This window comes from Convolutriloba macropyga, chromosome 1 (assembly GCF_964194025.1).
Source record: "Convolutriloba macropyga chromosome 1, txConMacr16.3, whole genome shotgun sequence".
In the NCBI taxonomy this organism is placed as follows: Eukaryota; Metazoa; Xenacoelomorpha; order Acoela; family Convolutidae; genus Convolutriloba; species Convolutriloba macropyga.
Window position 1 is genome coordinate 50,258,100 of NC_134468.1, and position 21,073 is coordinate 50,279,172.

Sequence of the window (21,073 nt, forward strand, 5' to 3'; positions counted from 1 at the left end):
ACTCTTTGTCATTAACAGAATAAGAGAATTCACTTTTACGCTACTAAACGAAGAAAGAAAGCATAAAATTTCAGCCAATCAGAACGCTCCATTCGGACAAACGCTGAAATCACATGACGTAATTAACCATAGTCAACACACGCACAATAGAACGAACGCTTTTTGCCATTCCAACTCTCAAATTCAGTCGCCTCCTTTATCGCTATTAAACCAAAATTTAAATACTCATTGTCAATTCTTAAATCATCAATTTTCAAATATTCATAGTCAAGTTTCAAATTCTAACCATCTATTTCAAAATTACAACGAAAAATCTACCTTTACTAAACCTTCTCAAAACTTATCGAACCAGTTCCAACCCTATCAATTGAACAACACAAAAATTCCAACAGTCAATAAACGAAAGATCTCCAATTACAACATCCCCTCCAAAATTAACGTAGTGACAAGAAACAACCCCCAAGTTAACACATACGACCGACAAATAACGAAACGCCAAAGAAAACCCAACAAGCGAAAGATGCTCTCTCCAAATTCAGAAGACCCAACAACATCAAACGACCCCATCTCAGTTGCTACCCAAACGGATCTTACACCACCCCATTCAAACATCGGACGAGGACGTGAACCAATTGATGAAACGAAACACCACCCACTTTTCGAATTCGACGAGGTCCCAACCCCCAATTACAGAGCAAACCTAGCACGGGTATTCGGCGAAGAGTTTCTGGCGGAAGCCTCTCTCAAAGACAAGAACTTGCAAAACATCACCCGCCTGGTCAAATCACGGAACTGGGAAGAACTGAAGATCGTATCCAAGTACTACTACAATTTACGCAACGACTTATCTGTAGCCCCATCGGGGTGCCTGATCTATGACGGAAAGCTAGTAATACCGTACCAGCTCCAAAACTTAGTGATTAACGCCGTACATAGAACCCACCCGGGCCAAGTGGGGATGATAAGACTTGCTAACCTTATTTGGTTCCCGCAAATACATCGAACAATAGCCCTCAGGGCAGAGAACTGCAAGCAATGTCTCGATCAAGGTAAGAATCTAAAGTCAATAAAACCTAAATTAGAACTAGGAACCTTACCGAAGCTAAGCGAACCAAACGAAGAACTTCAAATGGACTTCGCCGGTCCCATTCCAGACGCAAAAAATAATAACATCGAACATTATATACTAGCGGCAGTAGATCGCTTCTCTAGATATCCATCAGCGGTAGTACATACAAACTGTGATACACAGACTGCCATAGAATTTCTAAACCAATATTGTAAATTTCACGGAATACCACGCAGCATACGCTGCGACCAGGCACAAGCATTTAAATCTCGAACCTTCGAAATCTTTTGCAAAGAGAAAAACATAAAACTAATTTTCTCCCCTACCCATGATCACAGAGCCTCGGGCATGGTAGAACGCCTAATACAAACACTTAAACGAAGATTAGCTACCATGAATATTGATCCCATATGGGACAACACAACAATAGCTGAAAAAATTTCGGAAATAATAGAATCGATACGACTAATTCCAAACAGAATAACTAAAATATCTCCATTCCGAGCACACTTTGGCAGACCTAAAAACACAGAACTATCCAATATACTTACAAAACCTAACACACATCACCTATCATACGATAAAATAAAATCATTTTACTTAGACAAACGACTCCTCCAGAACCCCAGCCTAACTCCAGCAGCCATCTGGGACAGGGACACAAATTCGGAACTGAACCTAGACATACAGTACAAACACGACTCTCAGCCACAACAGGACTCCCAACCTGAGGACAACCCGATGTCTGACACTTCCGACTCAGATAACGCGCCGCTCATGCCTCCCCAAAAGGGTACAATAATTCCTTCTAAATTTAAATTCACAATAGGAGACAAAACCACCATCATTGACCAAACGCGCCGTAATGTAGCACGCAAAACCATAAGACGTAAAAATCCTGAACCACGAGGCACGCTAAAACCGATATGGTCAATAATCCCAGATGGGACAATAGTAAATTACTCCCCTCACACAATAACAATCGATACACATAATCGTAAAAACACTGTCATACGAAATAATGACATAGCTATCTCTACCGAAACACGCCCAAAACCGCAGGAAACAATTCCCCAAGAACCCAAACTCCGTCTAATAAATTTCGTAGCTTGCAAAACTGTTGGCGAATATAACCGCAATAAACGCAAAATAGAAAAATTCTGTTTAGAAGAGAAAAAACAACAAGCGAAATCAACCCACACGGGCCAAAGCAGTTCAACTAACGCAAGCGATAACACCCAACAGCTGACGATCCAGAAAGGCCCACGCAAACGCAAGGCTTCACCAACCGACAACCAGAAACAAGGAACATCCACCCCAATCGGTGAAGAAGAGACAAAAACTGATACACCCAGTACGTCACTGAGCATCTCAGCAATCCTCACAGCACCGCGACGCTTTAAGAAAAAGACACCCCCAAGTACCCAAAAGGGAAAAAGAGGAGCAATCAGAAAACAGGCAACCATCTCAAGGGCACAAAAGTCCGCAAACTCCAAACTTACAAAGGCAAAAATAGCTGCTCTCAAACAGACTTATGCGTTTCATCTTAGCCAAAGCCCGACAGATTTCAAAGAACTATCGAAAAAGTCAACCACTCGCATATTCAAAGAGAAATCAACAGGAAATAAGAAGCCATTTATCATTGCTGCATCATCGTCGGCGGCCGATTTTATGCAAGTAATCCCCAACAGGAGCACGGTCACAACCATAGCGAAGTCACCCCCACTGCGAGACCCCCGAAAATCCCAAGCGGAACCAACTTTAAAGAAGCTTAGATTAGAGAAAGCACTCTCTAACATTACACTCACCCCTTCAACAGACGAATCTCATGGCACGAACATGGAAAAAGAGACAACGATCATCGACTTAGTCGATACTTCCGAAGAACCACAACCGCAAATCCCTCTGAGTATCAACCCCAATTGCTCCACCTTCGGGCAAGATATAGTAATCCTGTCGTCCGATTCACAGGAATCGAACAACTCGTTCCACACGGCATCAATAAACTCTGTTCCCACAAGGAACTTGCAACCCGACAAATCTCATACTCCTGTCCAATTTCCAAAATATCCCGAACGGGCAACAACAATCCACGACATCGATATGGACTCCCCAGAAGAGGACCACGCAGAGATACCCGACAGGGACCCTACATCCCATATCCCCGATCTGAACGACCCCAACGAGAACTAACGAAATCAAAGCAAGATTTCATCTTCCCCAAGGGGGGGAATGTGGTGAGGCCACGGCTCACCTTGTAACCAAGAACTTAAACGTAATATTATAAACTCGTATAAACTCTGTATGTTATTATATTATATTGCTGCTGTTGTAAATATGTTGTCTGTTACGTTATTACGTACTCCGGTTGTACCGGTCAAGTTTAACATGCTCCTATCGGAGCGATATGCAATAGCGCACTTGGTGTCCAACTCGAGAAAGAATAAGCAGCCTTAAGCATAGTTCAATCTTATTGCGCTAGTCTTTTTACTGTCTATTAGCCGATCGACTCTCTAGCTTGCACGAAGAAGACTTCGAGCTCAACAATTATTATTATGTTTATTATTATTATTATTATTATTAGTATTATTATCATTACTATTATTTTTATTATCATTATTATTATTATTATTATTCTTATTTTTTATTATTATTATTATTATTATTATTATTACTATTATTATTATTATTATTATTATTATTATCATTATTATTATTATTTTTATTATTATTATTATTATTATTATTATTATTACTGATATTATTATTATTATTATTATTATTATTATTATTATTATTATTGTTATTATTATTATTATTATTATTATTATTACTATTATTATTAATATTATTATTATTATTATTATTATTATTATTATTATTATTATTATTATTATTATTATTATTACTTATCGATATTAGTTTTTTTTATTTTGAGCAGAAATTGCGGCTGTTCATTGACATTTGAACATATAAAATCAAAATTATTTGCCAAAAGATGAAGTACTCAATAAACACCAAGCAGAACTGTGAATTTTTGTGCGATCATTTGTATTCCGGGCCATTTAGTTTGGGTTTCACTTTATGGCAGATCTCATCTTTGGATTCATCATAAGCTATACCTCTAAAACTACGTTGAACTACAACATTGTTTGGCAATTTAGGCCTTGGGACATCATTGTATTGCCCATTACCCAATTTATAAGTGAAAACTTTGTACAGCTCCAGTCTGTTACATCAGACGCTATGTCTGACTCTAACAGTATCACTCAATACCATCAAGAGAAAAGTGCACTGAGAACAATTTTAGTCAACCCATATATTTCACTGCATGTATTCTGTGGCCAGTAAACGTCACTTTCTTCGTAACTTGACAAGATGTGTAATTTAAACTGTGTGCTTTTTTTGTCCTGTTGGTCTATTAAGCCTTTTAACATTAAAGTATTGGTTAAAACTACGGCAGCATTTTTTTTAAACTGATTTGATAGAGTCCTGTTCCTCGCGTAGAGATCTAAATTATTCGTCTTGTCTGCAATAAATGTCATTAACTCTATTAATTTGTTCAAATTTAGCCTGGCTAATTTTTTCTTTATCTTCAACTTGATTCTCGTGGGCTTGCGAGTCTGAAACTTAGTAGCTTCCTCCGTTTTAGTTGCAGTGTGCAGTCGTGTTTCGGCAAATGCTTCGTCTTGCCGACGTCTCAGCTCGGCTAATTCTTCGTTGTGTTCTTTCCGCATTTCCTGCATTCGAAATTCATGTGCCAGCATTTCGTCCCATTGCTCTTTTTGTTTTTATTTTGAGCAGAAATGGCGGCTGTTCATTGACATTTGAACATGCAAAATCAAAATTATTTGCAAAAATATGAAGTATTCAATAACCTCCAAGCAGAACTGTGAGTTTTTGTGCGATCATTGTTTTTCCGGACCATTTAGTTTTGGTATCACTTTATGGCAGGTCTCATCTTTGGATTCATTGTAACCCAGGTTGAGGTGCCATCCGGAAGTGACCTCTGATCAGATCAAATCCAACGCACACGGTGTGTTCCCAGACCAAAATTACAGGGTCTGGGATTTCGTTCGAGCGCACAACAGTATGATCAGAGGTCACTTCGGTCTGGGGATGGTATGATCAGAGGTCACTTCGGTCTGGGGATGGTATGATCAGAGGTCACTTCGGTCTGGGGATGGTATGATCAGAGGTCACTGCAGGATGGGAATAGTCTGATCAGAGGCGGATTCAAGCGCACATTAGTCTGATCAGAGACCCTTTCGAGCGGAATTTTTTTGATTTTTCGATTTATTTTACCAATAGTGTATAATAAATAAACTTTTTCTCAGCAGTTAGGTTTTCTTTTCTTTAGCAATAATAATTTTAGAATGGTCTTTTCTTTAGATAAATTTAATAATGCAAACGTCAATTTTAATGAAATGAATGTATTATAACAAAATTCGTGCGGTGGAGTGATTTCGAGCGCACATTAGTCTGATCAGGTGTGACTTTTGAGCGCACATTAGTCTGATCAGAAGTGATTTTGAGCGCACAATCGTCTGGACGATGGTCTGGATTTCGTCTGGGCCATGGTCGCCCAATCGTCTGGACAATGGTCTGATTTTGGTCTGATCAGAGGTGTTTTCCGTCTGGAAAGGTCTGATCAGAGACAGTTTCGGGTGCACTTAGAGCGCACACGGTGTTTCGAGCGCACTTTAGTCTGATCAGATGATACTTTGGTCTGGGATGGTCTGATCAGAGGTTACTTTCGTCTGGCACGGTCTGATCAGAGGTCACTTCCAGATGGCACCTCAACCTGGGAAGCTACACATCTATGACTACGTTGAACTACAACATTGTTTGGCGATTTAGGCGTTGGGACATCTTTTTATCGCCCATTACCCAATTTATATGTGGAAACTTTGTACAGCTCCAGTCTGTAACATCAGACGCTATGTCTGTCTCTAACAGTATCACTCAGTACCATCAAGAGAAAAGTGCACTGGGTACAATTTTAGTCAACCCATATATTTCACTGCATGTATTCTGTGGCCAGTAAACATCACTTTCTTCGTAAGTTGACAAGATGTGTTGTTTTGTTTAGAAAGGAGACTACTTGGCTCGTGTGCTTTTATTACACACATCAGAAGGGCATCGATCGGTGGTTTATGCGATTGCGAATTGCTAATCGGGGGATCATTTGCTATAAAACAACATTTCAGGGAAACTTTCCTTTGTCCAAATCACAATGCCAAAAAGCAGCTTCGGCGGGGGATAAAAAAGTTTTAATGCCTTTATATTAACTTGTTTCAACTCTCAGGTCATAAAAGACACACACGCAATAATGGTTGCCGATGCAAAGACAGAACAGCAGCAGAAATGAAGTTAAAACGACAGTAGGTATGGTAGTATACATTTTCCCTGGAAAGCTCTCTTTTATTGCATCCTTTCCCAATCAAGTCGTAAAAGTTGCCCTTTTGTTTGAAAATGGCTCGTTTTAGAAAGAACCTTCTAAACTTGTCTGAATATTCTGCACGCTCCATGCTTTCCTACCTTTGAAATGACAATAAAGGGAATTTATTTAGCTCTACTATAAAGTGAATAAAGCTGAAATTCGCCAACGTGACCAATTATTTCAACATGTGTGGGCGAAGCTTGAAAATAGTTTTTTTTCGCCGGACTTTAGTGACCGAAGAATATAATTGTTCAGGTGAGGTTACCGTGTAAAGGTCATATGAAATTAACTTTAAATTCGAAATAGAGAAATATGATAGGTTTATGGCAAATTTTGAATAAAATTGATGATTTATAATAGAAATGGCGGTTACTCACTACTAATGAAGATGAATAAATCAGTAGTATTACCAAGAAATTATACCTATTCAGAAGTAATACATCCCTTAGGTAAAAAGTTAGGACAAAATAAGTATACACAGCCCCATAGATTGCAAATTAAGTGACAACTGTCGTCATTTGGTTTTCTTCGCTAACCTATAGTTGACCTGCCACACATTAGCTTTATCTGCAAACATTTTGTCAACATTCAATCAATGTTTCAACCAGCAGTACCTAATATAGAGCAAACTTTTGCTATTGTTTTAAAAAGTTGCGGAATGCAAAAAATATGGCCAGTTTTCAATACTTGGTGATAGAAATGTGCCAACCCTGTATGCTTGATCTGCCTAACATGAGGCGGCAATGAGGGGTTTGGAAGGGAGCGGGGGGGGATTGTTTCACTGAATAAGTAAATCCTCTAAAGACCATTTTGCTGAGTTGGAGCTGAGTTCTTTTTAGAGTTTGGCTTGTCACTGTTGCTTTTCACTTTGTTGAACCTCGGAAGCCACGAGGTCGCTCCAAAACTGTGACTTGAAGACTTCATCACATTAGCCGCGGGTGGAGCTGAATTTGGAAGCGAAGTAGTTGTCGGTTTGGGCGTGGAATTGACGACAGACGAGTAGGAGGTGTTTGCTGGGTTTGCGTTTGAGTTTGGCAACGTGGGCGGTACGTGATTGAAGTTCCCCATGCTTGAAGAGACCCCGGTATCTACTGACGTTTCCCCAATACTGTTAAGAGAACTGGTAGAACTGTAGTTGGACAACCCGGTGATTGAGCGGGCCTCGAATTGTGATGACGTGGCGCGTACCTGGTTAATGGGTACCGGGGTTCTGAATGAGGGTTTGGGCAACCTGCTGGGCAGGGTTCGTTCACGTGGAAGCATCGGAGTCGCGGGTAGAGACATTGGCTTGCTATGGTACAGATCCTGCATGCTTTGGCACACAATTTTTGTCTCATTTCTGAACAAAGTCGGAATCATTTTCTGAGATTCTAGAATCTTCTGCGAGTTCGAATGGGAAACCATAGTAAAATGCTCTTCTATGCCAGATAACAGTTCTCGTATTAGTTTGCTCTGGTCCGAAATTATTGACTGCTGTGTGAGTAAGTACTCACCCATCTTGGACTCGTAAAACTGCTTCAGTGAGAACATTTCAGTGTTCAATCGATTCCTGTATTCTGTTTCGATGCTTTTCATTGTTGAAATCTGCTCGGTGTGCAAACTTTTCAGACTTTCTTGTTGCAAATTGTGTAATTCGCGCATGTTTTCAAGTTGGAAGTTGTGTTTTGCGTCGCTCTCACTCCGCAGTTTTTCAACCATCTCTACTTGTTTTTGTTCCATTTGTTTCATTTTGGAATCTTGCTCTAACTTAAACTGTGTGGTCTTTTTGTCCTGTTGGTCTATTAAGTCTTTTAACATTAAAGTATTGGTTAAAGCTGCGGCGGCATTTTCTTTTTGAACTGATTTGATAGAGTCCTGTTCCTCGCGTAGAGATCTAAAGTGTTCGTCTTGTCTGCAATAAATGTCATTAACTCTATTTATTTGTTCAGTTTTAGCCTGGCTAATTTTTTCTTTAGCTTCAACTTGATTCTCGTGGGCTTGCCGAGTCTGAAACTTAGTAGCTTCCTCCATTTTAGTTGAGGTGTGCAGTCGTGTTTCGGCAAATGCTTCGTCTTGCCGACGTCTCAGCTCGACTAATTCTTCATTGTGTTCTTTCCGCATTTCCTGCATTCGAAATTCATGTGCCAGCATTTCGTCCCATTGCTCTTTCTGTTTTCGCTGCAGGAAATCAATTTCGTGCAGTTGCTGAAATTGACGCTTACACATTGCGTCAAGGGTTGTCGGAACACATCTAACATAGCTCAAAACTTCAAATTTGAGGCCTGAAACGTCGTTTTTCAGTGAGTCCAGGTCATCCAAGGTCACTTCGCCAGCCTCCGCTTCCTTCATTTGGTTTCGCATGTATTGGTCCTTCATAGCTCGAATGATGTCGGGCAGCCGGTCCTCGCTCTCTTGGCGTCTGCGTTTCACATCTTTCAGACCGGGCTTGGCATAGAACAACAATTTCTCGCTTTTATAGCAAGCGTGCCACAGCTTGGCTAGCCCAAGCAAGATTTTGCGTAATGATGGGAAGATATTGAAAGGAGCCGGCAAGCAATCCGAATCGCTAATGTATTCCGCGTAAATGTTAGACCTCGCAAACTTCCACTCAGTGTCAATATTTTCTTCAATGTTGTCCAAAGTTTTAGTGATCATACCGATTAATACGTTCAAAAGGACAACTACAGCCACGAAATTGAACAAAATGAACAAAATTGAGCCAACAAAAGTATGAAGAGTCCAGTTTGCGTAGACCTTAGACGCAAACACAATGTCTGAGTACCCAAATAATGTCCAGTATAATTGGTACAGACATCCACCCAAAGTGGTGAACTGAAACTCGCCTTTTTTCACCCGATTCCAAATCAGGTCTGGACATTTTGTGTAGGGGGTGGTGGTGTTGAGCGCGTCCCGAGTATCACAAGCGTTTATGACTGTATACTGATCTTTCCAGTAGAGGGCGTTTATTGCGGACGCAAATGATATGTACATAATTAAAAAGAGGGCCATGAATTTCGCAATTTCACCAAATGACGAGCCCAAACTCATCTGCAATTTGCCCAAAAGTCTACTGGCTCGAAAGAAATGTAGAATCCGGTTGACAGCCACCAAAGTGCCCATACAAAGGGACGCCTCGTATATGAGTAAATTGTCGTAAAACTCCCATTTGGTTCGCTCTATTGACTTGTACTCGAACACTTCTAAAGCATCATTCATGCGGGCAGTTGTGGCTATGAGGAACATGACAGCAATCATGAAATCCAGGAAGTTCCACACATCGTTCAGGTACGCTTTCACACCTTGAGTCGACATCTCGCGGATCTCCTGGAACATACTTCCCAACATCCACAGGAATATGTAGTACTCGTACCACTTGATGTGGGATCCGTGTCTGAAGGAATCCGTGTCCAAATCTTCGGGGGCGGGAGGGAGTAGTTTGATTTGGTTCCAGGTGGCAATGAAGATAAAGGAGAGATACATGACAAGGTTGGCAACGAATTTGAGCAGTGGAATTTTCAGGTAGCGGTCAATTGAGTTGACAGGAGGCAAGATTAACAAGGCCATCAGCCAGAATGGGGTTCCCAGTACCATTAGGATTGTGATCTGCAGCTTCTCTTTTGAAGACTTGTGTCGCCAGCCTACGCAAAGCGTATACAGATTTAATAACATAAATTGCACGTATGTTAGCATCGAGTTATAATGACGTAAAGGACACTTCTATTGGCAACTGAACTAAGTTTAAGAATTCTGATTTTTACATTTTTTCTAGCTCAGCCATTGCTTATTGAATGGTAATTGTAATCACACATTGTTAAGAGACACTTATGGAAAACTATTGATAATAACACCAAAAATGGCATAAAAAGTTACAAGATTGGCAGATTCCAACGTAAAAATTTATCAATATGCTCGCTTTTTCAAATAGTGCCAATACCAAAGTTTTGTTGCGAAATAACGTGTAAAACAGTGATCTCTATAAAAAACGAAGTGGGCTTTTCTACTTTGTTTTCTACAAAATGACGAAAAGTTCCAAAATCGAAAAATTGTGATCAGAAACTACAGCAGACTTGGGTAGCCCAGAGTCTGCAGTGGTCTGTTATACTTTATAATATAGTTTTGTTTCTGTTATAATTGATAATTGGTAATTTGATAATACGAACTCAAAAACCATTCAGTGCCTAGATTTCAAAATTTTATTTTTGCTCCATTTTTGCACATTATTATCACATTTAACTTTTATGCCATGTGATTAAATTGCGACTGCGGTTGGGACATCGATAGAGATGCGGTCTAATTTTATGCTCAGCCAGTACTGTTTAACGATATACTATTCAAATATGTTGCATCAGCAGTACTGGTTTCAGTATGCTACTAGGGTGCGGTTAAAAACTAGGATCATAGTAACCTCATTCTATGAGGTTGAGCACATTTGAGCATTATGCTAAGAGGAGATAATTGTGATAATTGTACCTGTGATTCCCTGAATGAATTGATCAGCCAAGGCAAGCTGACAATGCGAGTGAGCTACGAACAGCTTGTGGTTCTCATTTAACGCCCTCTCTAGCCGACAGAGCGGTTGGCCCACTGTCGGATTGCCGTCTGGTCCCTCAGTCATGCTAAGCAGAACCATAATATCGTCACTAGCTTCCACAGCATTCACAAATTCAGCCGACAGTGACTCGCAGTGATCTTCAATCTTGATGTACTCGTCCGCCAATTCCAGTTCCGCCTGGCTCAGCCATCGCACCTTTTGAGAGAGTTTAAAGCATGAGTCGATGGGGTCAGGTGATGTCAAAGCGATGTAGGTGGGGCTGGCCAATGCCTTCATCAGGTCGATTCTGGCCCTGCAGTCTTGCAAACTGGCACCCTCCACATGTTGAGGAATTTCAAGAGGCTTCGCACCATACTCTAAATAGTGAACATCACTTTTAATGTTTTCTTCCGAATAATGAATTTTGAGGAAATTTATTTTAGCTCAACCATTAGTTACAAAATGGGATAAAACAGTAACAAATTACATCGGTGGCTTCTCTGCAAAATATGAGTTATCATATTATCAGTTGTCTTTGTAATCGCACTTCACTTTTAATTGTGTAATTTAAACTGTTAAACATTAATCCTATATTGGCATTTATAAAACTTATTCGACATAAATTGATTTAAATTTCTGCAAAAATTTTGCTAAAGTATAGAACTAATATAAAAATGGTTTATTTCAAACTCATGCCCGGGTTATCCATTTCAGATTTCCTTGATTTTATACAAGGTCATATATAATTCTTGGTAATCATTTGTATGATTTCCTGGTTGTCTTACAAAGTTCATACAACAGGTCCATATGATATAAAATTTTGATAGCCAAAAAATTGTATATAATCATTCTCGTATTTTATGCAAGGTCGTACATAACCACAAATTATCAGGCATTATATATCACAATGTAATATAATGTAGATATAGGACATTTGAATTAAATATATCACACCTGTGGTCTACTGTTTGACCCTTTAGGTGCGCCGAAACAATTACTGTGGTTTGCGTACCCATCAAGAGCATGATTTTGATGTTATATGCAAAAACAAATTCTGCTCTTTTTTAGTAAATATGCATCTATAGGTATAATCTGGCTTACGAGATTATCAATACTTAACTCATTTATGCAGACTGAGCCTTCTAGTTAGCACCTAACTTTGCCGCAAATGTGGCACTATAAAGTCTTTTGGCGCATCACAAAGTATTGCCGGGATGATATCAGTAATAACTTATCGATAAAGTAAAAAGGAAGTAAGAAGGAAAATATAGTTTTGTGGCTCCTGATGATCATATTTGGATCTATTATGGTTCTTTGTAGTCATACAAGGATCGCAAATGATATTTGTGGTTTCATAGACGGATCTTACTAAGAAATCAGATACCGAGAGCATGAACTCATATATGATCCTTGTACGGAACTAAATAAACTTCAATCCGGAAGATAAATCAAACAGAAATTCAAATTGCTGATGAGATCTCCGACATACAAGTCTCTCTTTTATATAATATAGCAAGTTGAAATAACGCCATCACTTAAAAAAAATAACTTAAATTGAAAATGAAAGTAGCAAAAGTTAGACCACGCAACCTCAATAAAGAATAAGTCCTTTAAAAATATCAACAAATTAAAGGAGAAGTTTTCTGTTATCCAAAATGTTAGAATATCGATCACACTATAGTCTTAAACTTAGTGAGAATTAGAAAGAAAGTTTGACTTACCAGATTAGAAAGACAAGCAATATGATTTTGATCAAAGAAATTATATAAATGAATCGTCAAGAAATGGTGCTGAGAATCAATATTCGGTTCAAATTGGTGAATCTAGATAACTTTTATTAGAGTTAGAATAAGTGATGTAAAATCTTCCCAGCATGTATTAAATGATGATGATATCTCCGGAAGTGTGAATGAATTCTTAGAAAAGGGTAAATGCATTCCATTTATGGTTCCCTTTGCGACTGATTTGCAGAAGCAAACCATATTGGGTAACCATTGCGACCCCCACTATAAATCACGGTGCTAAGATTAGTTTTGTATCTTGACTTTTTCACACTGATAATGGGTATATATACAGCTGATTTTTGAGTCTTTTTTCATCCCCAAATTCAAATCACCATCTTGATCTAATAATCAGATCTCTCCTGTAAATCTCTAAATTCTACTGTAAAATATCAATTTGTTATTCTCTCATTTTTGAGAAATTAATTCTTTTACTTAGTTAAAAACGCTTTTTATTCCGCTTGCGAAAGTCACTAACCCAACAGGTTATGGGCCCAGCAATTTTCTAAGTCATAAAATTGATTTCCAAAACAAAACCAATTTGTTGTTGACAGTCATAATCCTCTTCTGCTTAGTACCTTTTCTTTTCACAACTGTTTTGCCTGCTCAAACTTCAATGGATCAACAGACAGTGAAGCTGTTGACCTACACAGGAAAGGCACAGGACTTTCCAATCTGGAGCACAAGATTTGTGGCGATGATGCAGACGAAGGGACTCTACAAATCACTACTGGGGACAGAGGAGCAACCCAATGAGCCTGCGCCACTGGCCAATGGGGCAACCAATGATGAGAAGAAGAACCACAAGGTGCTGAAGGATGCATATGAGAAGTAAGTTGCAGACATCAAGGAGAAACGGAACAATGTGTGGTGCCATTTGGCACTGACTCTAGATGCAACAACCCTCATGCTGATGAGACATGACTGTGTGGGAGATGACGGCATTGGAGATGGAGCGAAGGCTTGGAAGCTTTTGCAAGAGAGATTTCAGAGTGTGGAGACGCCGACAGTTGTAACTTTAGTGGCAAAGCTTGCTCGACTAGAGCTCAAGGATTCTGAGGATTTGGACAGCTTCTTCATCAGAGGACAGGAGTTGCTCACAAGGCTACAAGAAGCAGGGGAAGCAGTCTCCGAGACCCTCTTCAACGCCTTGGTCCTCAATGGTCTGCCAATGAGGTATGAAAGTTTTGTTATACAGGTAAGCTTCAACCCGGCAACGAACTTCACAGAGTTGAGGAAAAGGCTGCAGAACTTTCATGAGAGCACGGTGCAGAGACACAAGGGACAAAGTGGTTCAGTGGCACTGGCAGTGAAGCGTGACTTCAAGAAGGGACCCAAGAAAGGAAACTGCTTTGTGTGTGGGATCCCTGCTTTGTGTGTGGGTTCTTCTTCTCATCAGCAAGTGTGGTGAGAAGGGTCACCTAGACAGCATGCAAAAGACAAAGAGATGGAGGCAAACATGAGTCAGTGGCAATGGGTCCAACATTGGCTACACCAGACGAGGAATGCTGGGCAGCTCTTACCCAGTGGAAGACAGCAGGCATGCTAGTGGACAGTGGTTGTACAGATCACATAGTGACGAACATCGATGCGTTCCTGGACTTTGTGCCCATACAATCAGTGGTCAGAAATCCCAACGGAGAGGCTTCCAGAGTGGTGGGCAGAGGCTGTGTGAGGATCAGCATACCCTCAAACAAAGGGGAATTCCAATGCGAACTCAAAAATGTTCTCTGTGTGCCGGACTATTCTTCAAACCTCCTATCAGTCTCAAGATGCACGGAGTGGGGACATAGCTTCACTTTCGAGAGAGGAAACAGCTGCATGAAACTCCAGAAGGGAACTCGGGTAAAACTAACATAAGAAAATAATTTGTTTTACTTACCCTGCAGCGTTCCAGAATTCAAGATGAGTTCCAACAGCGTGAAACTTGACAGTGCAAGGAAATGGCAAAGACGATTGGGTCATTTGAATCAAACGGATGTAGTTAGGAATGCACCAGAGACAGTGGGGGAACTCGATGATATATGCAATGTGTGTGCATTGGCCAAGATCACAAAGACTCCAGTACCAAGAGTGGCAGAGACCCAAGCAGAAGAGAAGCTGGAGAGGGTGTTCACAGACGTGATAGGATTTTTCAGAGTAGAGTCACTGTCAGGGTTCCGGCTCTGCATAGTGTTTGCAGACCAGTACACGAAGTTTGTGTTTGTGGACTTGCTTAAGGCAAAGAGTGAAGCACTGGCCAGCCTGAAGAAATTTGTTCTCAGTGTGGGGACGCCCAAGAAGCTGAGGCAAGACAATGCGAAGGAGTTTCTCTCAGAGCAGTTCAAGACGTACTGCTTAGATGCAGGCATTCTACAGGAAAAGACCATACCAGAGACGCCACAACAACAGAATGGGTTAGCTGAGAGGTGCAACAGGACACTGCTGGAGATGGCAAGATGTTTGCTCATTGACTCAGGACTTCCCAAGATGATGTGGGGAGCAGCAATTCTTCACGCAGCAAGGATCAGAAACTTGGTTGTGAGACGAGGAGAAGAAAAATGCCCAGCAGAGCTGATGAGAGGTATAAAACCTAAGCTTCCAAGTATAAAATTATCTATTGTTGGTTGCACAGTCTTCATGAGGAAGAGGGACAGAGAAGTCAGCAAACTTGAACCCAAGGCACTGGAAGGAAAGTTTGTGGGTTACACTGAAGGAGAAAACGGATACCTGGTGTACATACCCAAGACACGCAAGGTGATGGCAGTTCGAGATGTGATCATCAAGGAGCCTGAAGTGGGCTCAATCCCTGACAACAAAGAAACGGCTGACCTACTAGATGATGGGTCGGAACTGGGAATCTGGCACCCAGATGATGGTCATCAAGATGATGACAACAGAGAACGACAGGACACATCTACTGCAATAAAGGAGGAGTGGCATGACGCAGGGAGCGTGAATACTCAAGAAACAACACTGAGACCAGAGGCCTCAGATGTTGGAGAAACAGCACTAGATTAAAGATCTACTGCAACAAGAGGGAGTTACAGAGACTCAGAGTCACTGGAAGACAGTGACACAGAAGACTTCTCACAGTTAGAGACAGTTGGCTTCAATGAAGATGCACTGGAGCACGCGGACAGAGCAGAGCCCAAACGAGGGACACGAGCAAGGAATGTTGCGCAATGTTTTTGGCGAAGTCAGGACCCATCTTGCTGTGACTGAGGGCGACTATGTGGAACCCAAAACAGTCTACGAATCCAAGCAAGGTGACTATTGGGACCAGTGGCACCGGGCAATGAAGGACGAGGTCAAGGCACTCCAAGACAACGAGACTTGGAACCTAGTGAGACCACCCACAGACAGGGACGTCATACCGGGCAAATGGGTCTACAAAGTGAAATTGGGACCCAGTGGTCAAGTGGACAAATACAAAGCGCGCTGTGTGGCGAAAGGCTTCAAACATGTGGAAGGACTGGACTACTTTGAGACTTTTGCGCCTACCTGTATACCAGAGACATTCAGGATTCTACTTCAGCTATCAGCGAAGCAGGACCATGTGATGCACCAATTTGATGTCAAGACTGCTTTCCTGCACTCACCAATCGAGGAAGAAGTGTATCTGGAACAGCCACAGGAGTTTGTAAAACGCAGATCAGATGGGGAGAAGTTAGTATGTCGACTAAATAAATCAATTTATGGTTTGAAACAGGCTGCTAACAACTGGTACAAAGAGCTGGCAAACTTCCTAGTGAGACAGGGGTTCACCAGAAGCAGGAACGATCACTGCTTGTTCGCAAGATCAGAGGCAGAGGATTACACCTTCATCTTGGTCTGGGTTGACGACATCATAGTAGCATCAAGAAGTATGACAGTGGTCTCTGATGTCAAGAAGGCACTAGAAGCAACCTTTCACATGGAAGACAGAGGGAGACTACACTGGTTTCTGGGTCTAAGAATCAGACGAGATGAGGGCAAAGTCACAGTCGACCCAGAACGCTACATAGAAACAATGCTTGAGCGGTTTCAAGTGGATCAATGCAAACCCTCAAGAACTCCAGCTGATTTGAATTTGAAACTTCAGACAGCACAGAACGGAGACAAAAAAGTGGACCAGAGGATCTACAGAAGCTTGGTTGGATCACTTCTGTATCTGGCCAAACAGACGAGGCCAGACATCATGTTCACAGTCAACATTCTGTCCAGACACATGAATGCACCTACCAATCAACACTGGATGTGCGGAAAATGACTTCTGCGACATCTTCAAGGTTCAAAAGTTTTAAAACTTACTTACACAAATAAGGTTAGTTATGATTTAGTTGGGGAAAGTGATGCAGACTGGTCTGGAGACGTGAACGACAGAAAATCAACAACGGACTATTACTTCAAGCTCAACGGACGTGGCGCAGCACTCAGCTGGGGTGTCAAGAAGCAGGCCACAATTGCTCTTTCTTCATCAGAAGCAGAATATCAGGGCATGGCAGCAGCATTTCAGGAAGCACTCTACCTGAAACAACTTCTAGAGGATTTTGGCATCCAACAGAAACGTCCAATAGCAATTGGAGAAGACAACCAAAGTTGTATCAGCCTTTGCCAAAACCCAGTCATGCACAAAAGGAGCAAGCACATCGAAACAAAGTTTCACTTCATCCGGGACAAGACGGAGGATGGGAATATTTCAATTCATTACGTCCCTACAGACAAAATGGCAGCGGACATACTTCACTTTTAATTGTGTAATTTAAACTGTTAAACAATAATCCTATGTTGGCATTTATAAAACTTATTCGACATAAATTGATTAAAATTTCTGCGAAAATTTTGCTAAAGTATAGAACTAAAATAAAAATGGTTTATTTCAAACTCATGCCCGGGTTATCCATTTCAGATTTCCTTGATTTTATACAAGGTCATATATAATTCTTGGTAATCATTTGTATGATTTCCTGGTTGTCTAACAAAGTTCATACAACAGGTCTATATGATATAAAATTTTGATAGCCAAAAAATTGTATATAATTATTCTCGTATTTTATGCAAGGTCGTACATAACCACAAATTATCAGGCATTATATATCACAATGTAATATAATGTAGATATAGGACATTTGAATTAAATATATCACACCTGTGGTCTACTGTTTGACCCTTTAGGTGCGCCGAAACAATTACTGTGGTTTGCGTACCCATCAAGAGCATGATTTTGATGTTATATGCAAAAACAAATTCTGCTCTTTTTTAATAAATATTCATCTATAGGTATAATCTGGCTTACGAGATTATCAATACTTAACTCATTTATGCAGACTGAGCATTCTAGTTAGCACCTAACTTTGCCGCAAATGTGGCACTATAAAGTTATTTGGCGCATCACAAAGTATTGCCGGGATGATATCAGTAATAACTTATCGATAAAGTAAAAAGGAACTTAGAAGGAAAATATAGTTTTGTGGCTCCTGATGATCATATTTGGATCTATTATGGTTCTTTGTAGTCATACAAGGATCGCAAATGATATTTGTGGTTTCATAGACGGATCTTACTAAGAAATCAGATCCCGAGAGCATGAACTCATATATGATCCTTGTACGGAACTAAATAAACTTCAATCCGGAAGATAAATCAAACAGAAATTCAAATTGCTGATGAGATCTCCGACATACATGTCTCTCTTTTATATAATATAGCAAGTTGAAATAACGCCATCACTTAAAAAAAATAACTTAAATTGAAAATGAAAGTAGCAAAAGTTAGACCACGCAACCTCAATAAAGAATAAGTCCTTTAAAAATATCAACAAATTAAAGGAGAAGTTTTCTGTTATCCAAAATGTTAGAATATCGATCAAACTATAGTCTTAAACTTAGTGAGAATTAGAAAGAAATTTTGACTTACCAGATTAGAAAGACAAGCAATATGATTTTGATCAAAGAAATTATATAAATGAATCGTCAAGAAATGGTGCTGAGAATCAATATTCGGTTCAAATTGGTGAATCTAAATAACTTTTATTAGAGTTAGATTAAGTGATGTAAAATCTTCCCAGCATGTATTAAATGATGATGATATCTCCGGAAGTGTGAATGAATTCTTAGAAAAGTGTAAATGCATTCCATTTATGGTTCCCTTTGCGACTGATTTGCAGAAGCAAACCAAATTGGGTAACCTTTGCGACCCCCACTATAAATCACGGTGCTAAGATTAGTTTTGTATCTTGACTTTTTCACACTGATAATGGGTATATATACAGCTGATTTTTGAGTCTTTTTTCATCCCCAAATTCAAATCACCATCTTGATCTTATAATCAGATCTCTCCTGTAAATCTCTAAATTCTACTGTAAAATATCAATTTGTTATTCTCTCATTTTTGAGAAAATAATTCTTTTACTTAGTTAAAAACGCTTTTTATTCCGCTTGCGAAAGTCCATAACCCAACACAAAACTTTGTTAAACATCCATAAATGTCTATAAATTTTATAGTTTGAACATAATATTTCTACACTGAACGATTTTTATAACGGCGCCTTGAATCATGTTTCTTTGAAAAATGATTTCGCAGAAGTGTAAAGATATTATTCAAACCTCTTAAAAACCACTTAGCTTTGTAGAGGAAAGTTTTCCAATTTTACCTAAACTCAATCAAATATCAACTTTATTCTTCATCAATTTTCTCAGAGTAAATTTCATTGAATTGAAGTAAGATTTAAAACCATTTTTGGTGTTAGGAAAATATCTGATTGAAAAAGGATATAGACTGAATCACTCTCAGTACAATTTCTAAAAGTAGAGTGTAGCTCACCGTAGTCAGTAAACGGAGTTCACTATTTGTTTAATATTCTTTTATGTAAACCGTAGAGTAATAAGGCAAATCAAAAATCCTGTCCCTCAATATTTTTTTCAGTGCTCAGCTCAGAAAAATGGGCTGTAAAGAAGACTTTGAGATTTGTCAACCAGCATTTCAAGTTGATGGAAAGAAAAACAAAAAAAACTGTTATTAAAGCAACAAAATGTTTTTAAAACTGTTCTTGACATGCTTTGTGGGAAATCAGAATCCATCCAGGACAAAAATATTGAAAAAACTCATTGCTTATTAAATTTCTTGTCGATAAAAATGTTTTACGTTATTTTTGTTGTACAAACATCAGTAAGTCATGTTAATCAGAACAAAAAATTGCAAAAAGCTTTCTTATAAACATTCAATGTAGTACACAAAAAAAGTTTGGAGAAAGAAAGAACTATTGGTTTGTTCGATTCAATTTAACAACGATAATTCTTTAGAAAGACACGTGTGATAATTTAAAATTACTAAAGGTAAAACAATGGCGATAATAAGTTGTTTTACAGGTATTGATTATGTTATCAATAGCTTTGGAGAAATTATATTTTGCCGTATTTTTTATCAGTAATATAAGAATGATCCTCAATAGTAATAATATCTACATTAGGTTCCAACCCATCACATGCCCAGCAGTTTATCAAAATTTTAAAGCCTGTTTAAATTAGTATTATGAGAAAAAAAAGTGCTTTTTAATTTTTTTTCTCAAATAAATTGAACAGCTTGACCAGTAATTAAAAATCATGTATATTGCCGCGTTTTGTTACGATTAAGAATACAAAATTGCAAAGAATTTAAGAAAAGAAAAACGGACAATTAATAATTTGCCATTTTGACCGTTCAACGTAATTTAAAGTTTAATATCAGATTTCAAGAGAGTTAAACTGAATTGCGTTGAAGAAAGGATTTTTTTTCAAATATGCACTTGGTCAAATGAAAAACATCTCGATCTCATAAACAATATATTTTCTTAATAAAAATGAATTATTCTTTTGTAAATTAGTCATATAACAAATCTACAACTGTTCTAGAACAGTAATAGAAAGAACGAGAAAAATGAATTACATCCAAAAAATTTGATAATGTTTCATAATTTATTTTTTCGTTGAGAGAAAAATTTTTAAACAAGACTCATGCTGCCAATCTCTCATACCAAATCAAGGAGAAAAATTTTTCTTTTCATCGCCATGTCATATTCCACATGAGTTCAAATTTCGCAATAACGATGTGACGGAATCAAGAAACAAGCCTCTGAATTTTGCTCTTTTAAAAAATGGCTACCATGGAAATTGATTAGTATTGTAAGCTTTACACGTGTATTCCTAGGGTATCCCAGAAAACTAGGGTATCCCAGAAAACTACACTAATTCGAAAACGAAAAAAAGTGAGAAGATATCACAAAAATTTAAAAATCGACCACAAATTTGCAAAATCAGAGAGCCTCATCAAAT

The 21,073-nt window shown here is 39.1% G+C and overlaps 1 protein-coding gene across 8 annotated transcripts in view; it reads right to left on the reverse strand.

Annotated features, from left to right (window-relative positions):
* Positions 1-7,139: 7,139 nt before the first annotated feature.
* The window catches only part of LOC142340085 (short transient receptor potential channel 4-like), a 63,848-nt gene continuing 49,914 nt past the window's right edge, over positions 7,140-21,073 (reverse strand). For all 8 annotated transcript variants that reach the window (XM_075390554.1, XM_075390510.1, XM_075390544.1 and 5 more), the window contains 2 exons: positions 10,962-11,399; positions 7,140-10,129 (listed from right to left, as the gene is read on the reverse strand). In XM_075390554.1, coding sequence (XP_075246669.1) covers positions 7,311-10,129; positions 10,962-11,399 — 3,257 coding nt within the window. In that variant the 3' untranslated portion in view covers positions 7,140-7,310. The remainder of the gene's footprint in view (positions 10,130-10,961; positions 11,400-21,073) is intronic.